General features: G+C 42.4%; 1 protein-coding gene across 1 annotated transcript in view; it reads right to left on the minus strand.

The window, feature by feature from the left end:
* The window catches only part of prkdc (protein kinase, DNA-activated, catalytic subunit), a 44,230-nt gene that overhangs the window by 15,806 nt on the left and 13,705 nt on the right, over positions 1 to 14,719 (minus strand). The window contains exons 28-54 of the mRNA XM_071414493.1: positions 14,601 to 14,695; positions 14,285 to 14,387; positions 14,025 to 14,158; positions 12,295 to 12,525; positions 11,906 to 12,132; positions 11,343 to 11,551; positions 10,987 to 11,119; positions 10,623 to 10,781; positions 10,112 to 10,315; positions 9,728 to 9,916; positions 9,498 to 9,602; positions 8,970 to 9,137; positions 8,261 to 8,388; positions 7,960 to 8,167; positions 7,396 to 7,577; positions 7,032 to 7,200; positions 6,335 to 6,400; positions 6,173 to 6,236; positions 5,897 to 6,045; positions 5,437 to 5,577; positions 4,999 to 5,118; positions 4,686 to 4,829; positions 1,764 to 1,915; positions 1,498 to 1,632; positions 890 to 1,001; positions 663 to 790; positions 1 to 150 (exon numbers count right to left, since the gene is read on the minus strand). Of these exons, the coding sequence (XP_071270594.1) occupies positions 1 to 150; positions 663 to 790; positions 890 to 1,001; positions 1,498 to 1,632; positions 1,764 to 1,915; positions 4,686 to 4,829; positions 4,999 to 5,118; positions 5,437 to 5,577; positions 5,897 to 6,045; positions 6,173 to 6,236; positions 6,335 to 6,400; positions 7,032 to 7,200; positions 7,396 to 7,577; positions 7,960 to 8,167; positions 8,261 to 8,388; positions 8,970 to 9,137; positions 9,498 to 9,602; positions 9,728 to 9,916; positions 10,112 to 10,315; positions 10,623 to 10,781; positions 10,987 to 11,119; positions 11,343 to 11,551; positions 11,906 to 12,132; positions 12,295 to 12,525; positions 14,025 to 14,158; positions 14,285 to 14,387; positions 14,601 to 14,695 (4,005 nt within the window). The remainder of the gene's footprint in view (positions 151 to 662; positions 791 to 889; positions 1,002 to 1,497; positions 1,633 to 1,763; positions 1,916 to 4,685; positions 4,830 to 4,998; positions 5,119 to 5,436; positions 5,578 to 5,896; positions 6,046 to 6,172; positions 6,237 to 6,334; positions 6,401 to 7,031; positions 7,201 to 7,395; positions 7,578 to 7,959; positions 8,168 to 8,260; positions 8,389 to 8,969; positions 9,138 to 9,497; positions 9,603 to 9,727; positions 9,917 to 10,111; positions 10,316 to 10,622; positions 10,782 to 10,986; positions 11,120 to 11,342; positions 11,552 to 11,905; positions 12,133 to 12,294; positions 12,526 to 14,024; positions 14,159 to 14,284; positions 14,388 to 14,600; positions 14,696 to 14,719) is intronic.

Genomic DNA, 14,719 nt, shown 5'->3' on the forward strand with positions numbered 1-14,719 from the left:
CTGTGGGCCATGATCTGGGTGAATCCCTTGGTCTTCAGCAGCAGGTAGATGTCTGGGATGACGTCGGCCCGGCTGAAAATACACTCCAGACAGTGGGTCTTCAACATGCCGTGCAGCTTCGGCAGCAGGTAGGACACTACGTTGACAAACCTAATATAGACACACAAGTGTGCGCACACACACACAAACACACATTATTGTAAGTCAAATCAAAATCAACTTTATTTGTCACGTGAACAGGATACAACAGGTGTAAACAGTACAGCGAAATGTTTACAAACTCTCATAAAGCTGCTTTGTGTATTTAGAAAGTAGCTTTGTGTATCAAAATAACTGGGTAAATTGCCCAGATTTGATTAGAGCAAACCAGCCAGGAAGTCTTCCTCCAGAATCCATTCTAATCGAGGTGACCCGATGTTTATCTACAAATATTTGTAATCTTTGCCATTTCCTAACAAAAGGAGCATTATCAAAGTAAGTTGGAAATGTATGACAGTGAAGGAGTGCAGCTTCACTTTTAGCCCAGTTAATTTTGTACCCAGTGAATTGGCTAAATTATTTTACTTCAGTTTTAGCACCTAACCCACTGATGGACTTGGGCTGAACTAGCTTACTAGATCATGGTGTTTCAGGAAGTTACAAGATAAAAACACTACTCTTACCGGTCCATAAAGGGAGGAAAGTGTTTGGAAACTTTGCTCAAGCAGATAATGAATTTGTCATCCAGGTCTTTTTTCTTCAGATCTGTTAATTTATTTACAGTGAGACTGAGCAGCGATGCATCAGGTTGCTGAAAGAAAGAAAAAAACACGTTGAATCATGTTCAAATAAAAAGTAAATAAAGTCCATAATTTGGGTTTAGGATTATCAAGAGGACAAGTTTACATACACTGTCCTTTTCAGTCATGTTCTTCAAGATAAGACCGATGATCTCAGCGGCTGCAGAGTAGACCTCCTTATATCTGGTGAAGGCCAGGTTGTTGGTCAGGGACTGGATATACCTGCAACACATTTCACATAGTAAGGCCTTATTCACTGAAACACTCAGTACCCTCATTCAACACTCACAATGGAGGAATGGGTTCTCAATCACATTTACCAGGTAAAATAAGGTCAACAATAGTCAGGTAAATAATGCCATAATACTACTACTACTAATACTAATAGTCATCTTCATCATCATAACAACAATCATCATCACCATCATAATCTTCTTCATCATAACCACAATCATGCTCATCATCATAACCACAATCATCATCATCATAACCACAATCATCATCATCATCATCATAACCACAATCATCACCACCACAATCACAATAATCTTCTTCATCATCATAATCATGCTCATCATCATCATAACCACAATCATCACCACATTCATCATCATCATCATCTTCATCATCATAACCACAATCATGCTCATCATCAATCTAATCAGCTGATGCATTTGTTTACTTTCTCGACAGACAGACACACAGGTTGCCCATTTACCTGTCATACTCGATATCACACTTCCTGGCATCGTAGGCAGGGAGGCTGTTGGCCAGAACAATGCCAAGCAGCTGGAGTCCTACTGAGTTATCTTTACTGTTTGGGTCTGTGCCACAGAAACGCTCGTAGATCAGGCTGAGCAACAAAGAAGAAAAAGGACACATGTTGATATTAAAAGGATAGTTCACTTTTTTGAGAAGGTTTTCAAAAGCTTGGGAAAATCAGTGGGAAAGGAAATTAAATGCTTGTACTAGGGTCATTCTCACTTGTAGGGCACGTCCAGACAGTCCTTCCAGCACTCCACCACAGTGCGAATGATCTCCAGGTTGTGTCTGAAGACGGGTCTCTTGGGGTGGAAGCTGTTCCTCATCAGGAACTCCAGCAGACGATTGGCCAGGACTTCATCTCTGGTGTTGCCCTGGGATACAAAAAAAAAAAAAGGACTGTATTGCAACATTTCCGCTATGGGGGGGCAAAATCATAGTAGGAGAAACAATGCTGTATTGGAAGTACACTACATGACCAAAAGTATGTGGACAACTGCTTGTCGAACATCTCATTCCAATATCATGGGCATTAATATGGAGTTGGTCCATATTTTGCTGCTATAACAGCCTCCACTCTTCTTGGAACGCTTTCCACTAGATGTTGGAACATTGCTGCGGGGACTTGCTTCCATTCAGCCACAAGAGCATTACTGAGGTCGGGGCACTGATGTTGGGCGATTAGGCCTGGCTCGCATTCCAATTCATCCCAAAGGTGTTCGATGGGGTTGAGGTCAATGCTCCCTCTAAGCTGAGCACGGGCGTGCAGTAGCCCAAGACTGCCGCGCTGGGAACACCGCACAGAGCTCAGAAGAAATATCACCCCATGTAGAGAAGCACGAGATTGAACTTCACTCAACTTTCTAGAGTTTTCCCTGTTAGTTAACACTATCAACGTTTCCCTTTACTGTGGCAATTGTGATCGAATCAACACCATATTAGCCACTTTCAATACAACATACCGAAACAAGACAAACTATGCAAGAGATTTTGTTGTAGGTAGAACGCGTCGAAGTAGGATTCTATTGTGCACGACTCAGCCCGTACTCTACACAGACCGGTGCGGCATAACCAATCAGAGCTGCAGAATGCCTATATGCAAATAGACCATTGCCATATGAATCTGTGCCATTTACTTTGAACTGGACTGTGTTTACAGCTGTGGTCATGAGTAGATGTGCTTGTTTTGAGATCAAAGCAAGAGCTGCATGTAGCCAGTGAGTTAATAGCCTAGTTATAGATAATGTGTAGTCAGCAATAGGGGAGTGATTGCTTCTTACAAGAGCACAAAACGTGTACATTTCTCTTTGAAATGAGTCAGGTAGAGTTTTTTTTTGTCTTAAAGAGGCAGTGTTGTATTTTGAGACAGGCTTGAATAAGCTAAGTACCCAATAGGCAGAAGGTAGGATAATTTGTCTGATTCTCTGTAATAATGCATTTTATTTTGTAAAGTGGTTTCTAGCATCAAAACACAACAACATTTTCAGTCACCTCCTTGTCTGAAGGGCAAGTGGATAAACAGGTTAAGCCCTGTACTGTATGTTTTTTGTCAAAAGTCTCATGGAATGTAGGCCTACATTGAACACCACACATTGGCTGCTACTGTAGGCTAAATGATAGAACAGCTATTTCCATGTTAAAATGTTATGGTATGCATTTTCTCCATTGTTTTTTTTATTGTAGACCACTCTGGTGGGCCTAAATTATGATCAAACATTAAAAAAAATAGCCTACTTGGCCACTGTTAAAACTGTAACTTAAAGCTGGTACAGCCTCAGTGTTCACAGTAAACGCATGCTGAGATGAGATTGGAGTTGTTGGTTAAAGCTGCCTGGCCCTATAAAAGACACTCACAAAATGTGAGTTTGCTATTCACAAGAAGCATTGCCTGATGTGAACCATGCCTCGAACAAAAGAGATCTCAGAAGACCTAAGATTAAGAATTGTTGACTTGCATAAAGCTGGAAAGTGTTACAAAAGTATCTCTAAAAGCCTTGATGTTCATCATCCACGGTAAGACAAATTGTCTATAAATGGAGAAAGTTCAGCACTGTTGCTACTCTCCCTAGGAGTGGCCGTCCTGCAAAGATGACTGCAAGAGCACAGCACAGAATGCTCAATGAGGTTAAAAAGAATCCTAGAGTGTCAGCTAAAGACTTACAGAAATCTCTGGAACATGCTAACATCTCTGTTGACGAGTCTACGATACGTAAAACACTAAATAAGAATGGTGTTCATAGGACACCACGGAAGAAGCCACTGCTGTCCAAAAAAACAATTTCTGCACATCTGAAGTTTGTAAAAGTGCACCTGGATGTTCCACAGCACTACTGGCAAAATATTCTGTGGACAGATGAAACTACAGTTGAATTGTTTGGAAGGAACACACAACACTATGTGTGGAGAAAAAAAAGGCACAGCACACCAACATCAAAACCTTATCCCAACCGTAAAGTATGGTGGAGGGAGCATCATGGTTTGGGGCTGCTTTGCTGCACAAGGTTTGGGGCTGCTGGTGCCTGAACAGCTGGCTATCATCAACGGAAAAATGAATCCCCAAGTTTGTTGACATTTTGCAGGAGAATGTTACGCTATCTGTCCGCCAATTGAAGCTCAGAGGTTGGGTGATGCAACAGGACAATGACCCAAAACACAGAAGTAAATCAACAACAGAATGGCTTCAACAGAAGAAATATTGCTAAACTGAAACAGTTTTGTAAAGATGACAAAATTACAGTTTTGTAAAGACCCAAAATGACAGAAAACATTTGGTTGAGGTTATTGCTGCCAAAGGAGGGTCAACCAATTATTAAATCCAAGGTTTTACATAATTTTTCCACCCTGCACTGTGAATGTTTACACGGTGTTCAATAAAGACATGAAAATGTATAATTGTTTGTGTGTTAATAGTTTAAGCAAACTGTGTTTGTCTATTGTTGTGACTTAGATGAAGATCAGATCAAATTTGATGACCAATTTATGCTGAAATCCAGGTAATTCCAAAGGGTTTACATACTTTGTTTTGCAACTGTAGCAGAATAATTTGCAACTGTAGCAGAATAATTTGAAGGGGTGTCCACATACGTTTGTATATATAGTGTAGCTCAATGAGAAAAGGGGTGAAAAGAAGACATGGAAAAGAACCTTGGGGGTGACCAGGCCAATCCAGGAGAGCACTGTGACCACTATGTCCACCACCATGAAGTGGATCCCTTCACCCCCGTTGTTCCCAGAGACCACCAGCTGTAGGAGCGGCCCCAGCCACAGCCTGGCGTATGGACGGAAAACCTGCAGAACAACAGAGTCAAGACCATCAGAAATATCAGGAACAGTATGTTGGAACCACACCTGCCAATTTTTATTTGAAATACAAATGGGAAATACATAATCGATGAAGGGTAAACTCGGGGAGAAAATATATTGTTGGCAGATATTGTTAGAGGATGGGTGGCCTCACCTCCTCTGTGTTGATTATCAGCTTTGCAATGAAAAGTCGGATATTTAGCGGTGTGGCTGGATTTGCCAACTTTCCTTGCAAGAACTTCATCCAGGGTGGGAGTTCACTGGGTACACCTCCCTAGATCACACAGAAGACAAGACAACATGTTGGAATGGGTCCCAATCCCAAAAATGTACTATCAAACTTTCTCCAACTGCAGTAGACAAACTTGTGCAGAATTCCAAATCCACCCCTAGCCCCTACTCCCTAGCCCCTACTCCCTGTAGATCTGATGAGGGCTGGATATGTGGAACCGATATTGCAAAAAGCTGACCAGAGGGCAAGATTAAGCCATAATAATGCTTATATCTATCAAATCCTCTCAGATCTACAAGAGTTCCTGGGGTTTAGGGGCTAAGTGGTCAGTGTGGAATGGAGCAGTAGAATGGAGCAGACCTGTTCAACTCTAGGAGTGATGTTGTTCCTCTGCATGTGGCCCACCAGAGACGTCAGGGCCGCCATGCACTCGTGTTGGTTCAGTTCATCCATCTCCAGGTCCACCGTCTCCTCCTGAGCCGAAATGGTCTCTGCTCGCTCCTGAGGTAATTCCAAAAACAGTCAAACATATCCCAATAAAAAGATACAACAGTGCAAATGAGTTTGTAGGCTCTTTGTGTATATTTATATCCAAAGAGACACACAGCTGTTCCTTCTGCTAAAAGGTGCTTCTACTAAGTATTGACTCAGTATATCTTTAGGATATCTTAAATATTGTATATGTACTTATGCAATGTGTATAATAAAGGTAAGGGGCCTGTTTGGGGATGGGACAAGAGTCTCTCCCATGGATACACTCTAACCCTAACCCATGTAAAAGCAACCCTGGTGCATGGAGAGAGACAGCGGTCGGACTGACCCTCTTCCTGACTGTGCGACTTTGCCCCGCAGGATTCTGGGAATTGTAGGAGAAGCTCTGGACTCCAGTTGAGAAGTCAAACTGACTCATCTCCTCACTCAGACTGCTGTCAGCCATGTAGGACTGAGAGGAGAGGTATACTGGCTCCTCTGATGGGCAGAGACAACACGGATAGAAAGGTTAGATATGGAGACAACTGTTACTTCCAACAATGTAACGTGAAGTATACTAAGGAACCTCAACTGAATTTCAGGTGGAGATGCAGATTCATCCTACCTCCGTTCTCCTCGCTCACTTCTTTCCGAATCATGACGTATTTCTTCTTCCTCTCCATAGGAACCTATAGGGAGAATGAGAAGGCTATGCTCAGATTACTGACATCACTCCGATTACTCACTGATGTTATCTCATCAGTGGGAGAAAAAAAAATATATATACCTCGATTTCAATAGGGAATCTGTACGTCCTTTGGGTATCAATGAGATTCTCGAATATGAATTGATTCTGGGGGAAAGAACAGAAGAACATGCATTATTGATTTGTATTGTAGAATTGATCATGTGAGATGAGCCTGGTACTTCTATACCCATACCATTTAGCAATTTTATTTCACCACAGGAAAAAAGTACATAGTTTATAGGTTTTTATAAACTGTGTGTATATATTATAATGCACACTCTAGAATGCCCTTCAAGCCAATCAGAAACAAGTATTCAACAATGCCATGGTATAACTTTTATTATAAACTGTGTGGTTCGAGCCCTGAAGGCTGATTATATCTGTGGTATATCAGACCGTATAACATGGGTATGACAAAACATTTATTTTTACTGCTCTAATTACATTGGTAACCAGTTTATAACAGCAACAAGGCACCTTGTGGGTTTATGATATATGGCCAATATACCACGGCTAAGGGCTGTGTCCAGGCATTCTGCGATGCGTCGTGCTGACAAACAGCCCTTAGCTGTGGTTTATTGGCCATAAACCACACACCCTCGGGCCTTACTGCTTAAATATACAACTGGATAAAATCTGCAAGGCAGTTTGGTTGAATTAACCCTTTTTTATGGCATGACAATAGGAGTTGGCTATACAGCACAAACAGATCTGGGACCAGGCGACTTTGTATCACCTTCTCAGGTTTCTCTGTGAAGAGGAAGCCTTGGTAGAACTTGGTCTCGTTGAAGCTACAGCTGATGACTGCGATGGCACAGTTATACCCAGCACAATGGTACTGCCTCCTGATCTCCAAGAGCTGAGTTTCTCCCGTCATGTTCTCCGTGAAGGCTTCAAAGCATGACCTAAAGGGAAATTACAACTGGATTTAGCAACACAAACAGATTAAACTAGACAACTTGAGAAATTCATTGAGTACCATTTTTATTTATTTTTTACCCCTTGACAAGTTAGGGGTGAATATATATTTAATGGGTGGCTATATTGGAACATTTTATGGATGGCACCTTTAAAAAGATACAACCTATCGGTGGACTTACTTGATGAGAGTCTTTGAAAGCTCGTTGCCCTCTGTTTTGACTGTGGTTCCACAGTAGGCCTGGTTGATCTGGGAGTCTTTGGAGTAAACCTCCTCTTTAGGCAGATGAGAGTAGAGCAACTCCATCAGTTTGTAACAGCCATTCTTCTTAATCAACTGGGCCTCATAAGCCGCTTCGTTGGACTGAAAAAAAGAGAGTCAGATTTTTTTTTTTTAAACTGGTTAAAATGTTTTTCAACTCTATGAGAACATCAGAAAAAGCTCAGTTAGGATTAAGTTTATCTGCAAAAACAAAATACATTTTCTAATTAGGCTAAGTCAAATAACATTTCAAGCCTTAAACGTGACAGCAGATCTACACCAAAACACTAAGTTCTCTATGTTATTTAAAAATGTTTTCACACTTTTTCAGTAAAGCACACATGTCCCGCCATATAACAGATTAAAGCAATGAGCCTTGTAGATTCCACAAATGCCAAAGCTCTCTACACTTGTCATTAATGTTCCACCACGGTAAAACACTACAGAATATTAAATACAGATAACAAGAAAGCAACCAACAGACCTTGGTAAAGCGAGCAAGAAGCGCCGCCATGATGTCAGAGACGTTAGCGCTGAAGAATTCAGCCAGGGCTTTTGGGCTGCAGTAAGAGGCTAATGGTAGCAGCACTCTCTCCAGCATGGCTTGGAGCATGGAGGGGACAGGCACGTCACCCTGCTGGATGGTCTTGTACACGGCGCATAGCAGCTGCACCATTCGCTCACCACTGGACCTGCTCACACACAAAACAGTTTTCAATCCACCTTACACTTGGAGAAACCAACACTGATCTAAACACGGTGGGGGAAATAAGTGCCTCACTCACCCTCTAGCAATTCTTTGGAAACACGTTTGGAACAATTCCTCCATAATGTGCTTTGTATCGCGGCACAGAACTCCGGCCATTAATTTCAGCAGAAGAGGACTTTGAGAGAGTTCTAGGGCATCCAAAAACTGAAAAGGAGTGACATTCATGATAATGTACAAGAATAATTCAAGATATCATTAAATATATGTGGCGGGAATCAAACCCAGAACCCGGATGTTGCAAGAACTATGCGCCCACCAACTGAGCCATTAGAACACTACTGGTCTAGCGAAGTTTCCACTACTCCACCCCCTTATGGATTTAAAGTGGACTGGTGTAAGAACAATGTTGGAGGGACTTAGGACTTAACCATTAAAGTTGATGGCAGATCAGAGCTCAAATACAGGTGTATTTGAGTATTTGTTTTTTAAATTATTATTTTTCTGTGTAGTGAGTATGTTCAAATAATGTATCCCGAATCAACTACTTCTATTGGAAGTATTTGAAAGTATTTTTAATACTTATGTTAAATACTATTTATAAATACCTAGGTTAAATGCATTTGAGTATTTTCAAATACTTTCCAAGTGTATTTACAAATACATTCCAATATTCAACTACTTGTATTTTCAAATAAATAATATTGAAATACTTACTTCCAAATGTCTTTGAAAGTAATTGAAATACCCTAAATATTATTTTTGAACCCAGGTCTGGTTGACCTTACCTTTCGAAGACAGTCCATGTAGTTGTTGCGGTGCAGGGAGCCGCGTGGGAACTCGTCTGACTGCATCGGGAAGTGGGATGCCACCAGGGCCTCCAGGGACGTCTGCAGCTGGGCCAGGGGCTCCTCCGGCAGGGTGGTGAAGAATGGCAGCATGATCAGTGCCTGGCTCTGAAGAGTGGTGGGGTTAAAGGGATAGTTCACTCAAAACAGTGATTAACATTTTTCCTCTTCCCTTGACCTAAGGTAAGACAGTTTTCCATGACTATGAGTCAATCCCATAGCACTTGTTGACAAGATTAAGGACTTAGTATTGTAGTGTGGCTTATGTTCCCAACCTGGCCATCCATGCTACCACAGTCAGTTAATTATCCACAGCTACCAAATGACCCTTCTCCCATCCCCAGTAACTCGATTTTCAGTGAGAGTTAAAATAGGGCTTAATTATTATTATTTTTTTAAATTAAAATTGAGATACCAAGAAACAAAATCAGGAAGATTAAATTGATTAAAACGACCTTAATGCTTTACCTTGAGATTCAACGGCAGGGCCATGTCAACAATGAGAGTAGTGAACGTGGAGAACACCAGTTGGAATGCTTGGTGGCCGGCATTGGAGCACACAGACGAATCAATCTGCACAGAATTAGATATACATATAGTTAGATAAACTCATATCAAGCTAAAACCTGGATCCAAAAATACAATGAAAACATGTTTAAAAAGATGAAAAGAAGCCTATATATCTGGCTATGCTGCACCTGTAGAACCTTGGAGAGCAATGTGAGGGTGGCGGTTTTACTTTCTGACGTGGAGGCGTTGTTGCCCCACCATGGCCTCAGCAGCTCCCACCTCTGCAGTACCCGCTCCACCAGTCGACTGCCCTGGCTCTTCCTCATCGAGCGCTCCCGGAAACTGTGGTCCAGCATGCCGTTCAGCAGCACGCTAACCTGTTGCAAGGACACCAAAGAAATGTACAAATGTATTCTACAACACTTTTTGGTCATCTTGCTTAGAGAGAGATATACTTTGTCCATTTTCTTGGTAGGTCATGGAAATGTGTATTTTGCTTTCAACCCAATCCCTGACATTTGAACGAAGGTTTGATTCTAAATCATTTATTAGATGAGACCACTACTACTCACCATGCTAGGGTTTTGGGTGGCGGCTTTCATGAGCAGTGTTACGGTGGTATCCAGGTTGCTGAGCAGCTCTGCATTGAGCGTCATCTGGAAGAGGCTGTAGAAGTACTCTCCATGAGAGAAGCTGAGGAAGTTCTGTTTGCGGCTGCCCGCCAGAGGCACAGACAGCATGATGGTGTTCAAAAGCAGCTCTACCAGCTGCTCACTCTGCCAGAATGACGACAGAACACAAACAGGTAAGCCCAGCAGAGACGGAGTTTGATGAAGTACTTGAGCCAAGCCGCAATCTGTGACCACTCTCAATCATTGACAATCATTGACTATCTACGAGATTAAAGTTTTAAACATATTTGGAAGCTATACATTGTTTGTTTACAAAAAGATTAAAAAGAAACAGAAGTCTGCCATGTAAGCAGAAAACTGCCAGATGGCATGGATGTTGCTCTGTTGGCCTTAGCACCCCGCCTGCAAAACAATCTAGGGGAAAGACTGGATTAGGCTAGGTGTTTCCAACCTGTCCACCCAGGGAGAAGGCCAGCTGCACCAGTCCGTCGGCTAGCCTCCTGCTGCTCACGTCCATGGAAGGGAGGGCCTTCCTCTCCTCTCCGGGGGCGATGCCTTTGTATACCGCCAGGAGGAGTTTGGATCCCAGGGACTGTGAGTAACTGAGATCCTTTAACACACAGCAGAGAGAACAACCACATATTGAAGAGATTTCAACAAGAGGGATGGTGTGTAACATGTACTATTTGTGCACTACAAGACAACAATGGAACTCTGGCCTTAGTAAAGCTGGGCCTAAATGTTTCAGCAGCATCAGGTAGATCAGTAAGACAGGGGTAAGGAGAGAAAGAAAGAAAGAGAAAAAGAAAGAGTACCTGGCTGTGCAGAAGGGAGCTGAGGAAGCCTGCTTTGTGAATCTGTTTGCAGGCAGAGAGAAGCATCTCCATATTGGCATGGCTGGTACGAGTGTCTGGATGGTAAAGGTCCACGCTACACAAGTCCTCCACACTGAAGACAACACAAACCCATTATTAATCATCATTCCTGCACTATGACTTACTCTGTGCTCTGATGATTTCCTGATGAAAATGAATGATAGAACTCCTATAAAGCCCATAGTTGTCTACCTAACATGTTTAACGGGCTACTTAGAAACGACAATGGTCTAGGGGTTGGTTTGGGACTGAACTGATCTTAACCTAAACAGAGGACTAATCAACACCATACAGACCTTTGCTGGGATATCCTCTTCCTGAGGCTGTCCTCCAGATCCTCTCTGTAGGGTGAGACCAGCAGGGCCTTCAGCAGGGGAACACACACCTCTGGCAGGCGCTTCATCACCTCCAGGTCAGCCATGTTGAAGCCGATAGACGAGGGCTCACAGACAGTCAGAGCCACCAGCTCCAAAAAGGCAGAGTCAAACAGATCCTTCTCCAGTAGCTAGGGACAGGGTTAAAACAGGTATTTATCCGTTTATTTCTACAAGTAAACAATCTTGCAAGTTTTCAGAAAGCAGCAAACGAAGACCCATGATACCATACTTCATCAATAATACAGCGAGACAGTGGGCATTCAAATGATAAAGGGATACATTTGACGCTTTTCTGACACTTTATCCTCCCCCAAAAATACATGCAGCTTGTGATTGCATGGGGGAATTGTCAGCGATTTAGAGGTTATGTACATACATTTTCCAGGAAGTACTGAGAGTTTTGTCTTGTTGGACACTAGCACAGAAACGAGGTGCCCATAAATGTCTACAAAGCCAAAAATATACATAAAGTAAGCCTTCACCTTCCAAAAGTCCTGTTGGCATTTGACCAGTACCACCGTGGCAAACTCCATGAGTCGTACGATGATGGTGCACTTGCTGTAGTTGTACTGGTCTCTCTCTCTGGGACTGAAAAGGGAGATTCTCTGGCCTGCTCTGAAACAGCCCTCTGCTGCCTCCAGCTCCTTGGTGGCCAGTTCAGCAAGGAAGAACCCCAAGGCATTCAAAAAGCTGGATTTCTCATCAGAGCCTTCGAATAAAGAAAAAACTTGTGACCGAAATGTAAGTGTGACCATATTGGATTCAAACCCAGGTCTCCTACTTTGTTAGCCCTCTGAGCTAAAAGCGAGTCCTCATGTCTCAGGCAAGGTCCCTCATCATACGAGTGTGGCTCACCAGTGAGTTTACTCACCTAGTATCTGCTGGGGCTTGATGATGTGTAGGCCAATGAATGTGTTGTAGCAGTCGAGGGCGGCCAGCAGCAGGTCCATCCACTGCAGCGCGGCCCTGACAGTGAAGGGGCCGGCCAGGTGCCTGAGGGTGGGCTGGGAGAGCAGCCCTCCACCCTCCAGCCTGGAGATGAGGAAGCCCACACCATGCTGCTGCAACAGCTCCTGCAGCCATTGGGACGGAGACCTCTCTCCTACAGACAAGAAAAGTCTCATTAAGATCATTGTGGGCTATACTAAGCCTTGTCTCAGGGTAGTAAGTTGGTGGATGTTGATATCGCTCTAGTCGTGTGGGGGCTGTGCTTTGGCAAAGTGGGTGGGGTTATATCCTGCCTGGTTGGCCCTGTCCGGGGGTATCGTCAGACGGGGTCACAGTCAGTGGTGGAAAAAGTACCCAGTTGTCATACTTGAGTAAAAGTAAAGATACCTTCATTAAAAATGACTCAAGTAAAAGTGAAAGTCACCCAGTAAAATACCATTTGAGTAAAAGTCTAAAAGTATTTGGTTTTAAATATACTTAAGTATCAAAAGTAAATGGAATTGCTAAAAGGTACTTGTATCAAAAGTAAAAGTATAAATAATTTCCCCTTCCTTATATTAAGCAAACCAAACAGCAGCATTTTCTTGTTTTTATTTAATTTACGGTTCAACACTCATTTATAAACAAAGCATTCGTGTTTAGTGAGTCCGCCAGATCAGAGGCAGTAGGGATGACCCCTTGAGAAGTGTGTGAATTGAACCATTTTCCTGTTAAAATGTAATGAGTACTTTTGGGTGTCAGGGAAAATGTATGGAGTAGAAAGTACACTACATTCCTAAAGAAAATAATGAAGTAAAAGTAGCCAAAACTATAAATAGTAAAGTAAAGTACAGATACCCCCAAAAACTACTTAAGTAGTACTTTAAAGTGTTTTTACTTAAGTACTTTACACCACTGGACACAGTGTCACCCAACCCCCCGTCTCAGCCTCCAGTATCTATGCTGCAAGAGTCTATGTCCCGGGGGGCTATGCTCAGTCTGTTATATCTGGTGTAATTCTCCTGTCTTAACTGGTGTCCTGTGTGAATGTAAGTATGCCCCCCCAGCCCTAGGACCATGCCTCAGGACTACCTGACCTGATGACTCCTGTCTGTCCCCAGCCTGTCTGTTCCCCTGCTGGTCATCTATGAACATTTGAACATCTTGAAGAACAATCTAGCCTTAATGGCCATGTACTCTTATAATCTCCACCTGACACTGCCAGAAGAGGACTAACCACCCCTCAGAGCCTAGTTCATCTCTAGGTTTCTTCCTAGGTTCCTGCCTTTCTACTGAGTTTTTCCTAGCCACCGTGCTTCTACATCTATATTGCTTGCAGTTTTATTTTAAACTTCTATTTATTTAGACGCATTTAAATTAAAAAGGTAAAATATTTAAATGTGCAATGTGGTGTGGTGCCAGGGCTTTATAAATCAATTTGATTGATTGACTGATTGAATAATATTGCCGTAAATAAACAACTTTTTCAGGTCAATTGTGTTTGCCCTTTGTCCCGAAGCCATAGAATTGCACATTTAAATATTTTACCTTTTTTATTTAAATGTGTCTTAATAAATAGAAGTTTAAAATAAAATGTTTAAACATACTATAGTTAGAATGTGTTATTGTCACATTTGTCTTTTTACAGAAGAACAGATACAAAGTACAGTTCACCTGGTAGCAGGGGCACAAGCTCGTAGAAGAGCTCCATGCACTTGTGACGGCATTCAGTTTGAGGTCGCCCACACTGCTCCAGAAGCCACATAACAACATCGGACAAACACACATTTCCATCAGGGGGAAAGCCCCTAGTGGAAAAGAGAGAAGATTTAGTAAATTCTAAAATTCAAAAATGCTTTAAAAACGGAGTTGCGTGTACTTGAAGTCGAAAATGCAACCATCCCAAAAGAGAGCCAGCCTAGTACATTGCTAACCTTGGAATCCGCCTCTTGGTGTCCTGCTGATTGAGGTTGGAAGCCTTGTATTTGATGATCCTCTTCAGGTGGTCAATAGCACTTCCACACTGTTGCAAGGTTCCTAAGGAAGTAGAAGGATTTTATTCATCTTTATGGTGATATGGATTTGCATGATGATGCATATTGTTGGATTTCAGCAATTCAAGATCTAAACTGTATATTATGACCTCTCTGGACACACGTAAAACCTAATTATTTTGTGGACTTTTGTTCATATTGAACATCATCATTAACAGGATGACAGAACCAACAGGAATTTAGTGACAATCCTTACCCAAGGATCTCTCGTCCGAATGGGCCAGTGCCAGGCTTTCAACGAATACCACTAGTGCTTCAAAGACAAACTGCTCCACCAGGGAATTCTCTTCTCTGCACAGACAAAGCAAACAAAAA

This window comes from Salvelinus alpinus, chromosome 8, assembly GCF_045679555.1.
Source record: "Salvelinus alpinus chromosome 8, SLU_Salpinus.1, whole genome shotgun sequence".
In the NCBI taxonomy this organism is placed as follows: Eukaryota; Metazoa; Chordata; class Actinopteri; order Salmoniformes; family Salmonidae; genus Salvelinus; species Salvelinus alpinus.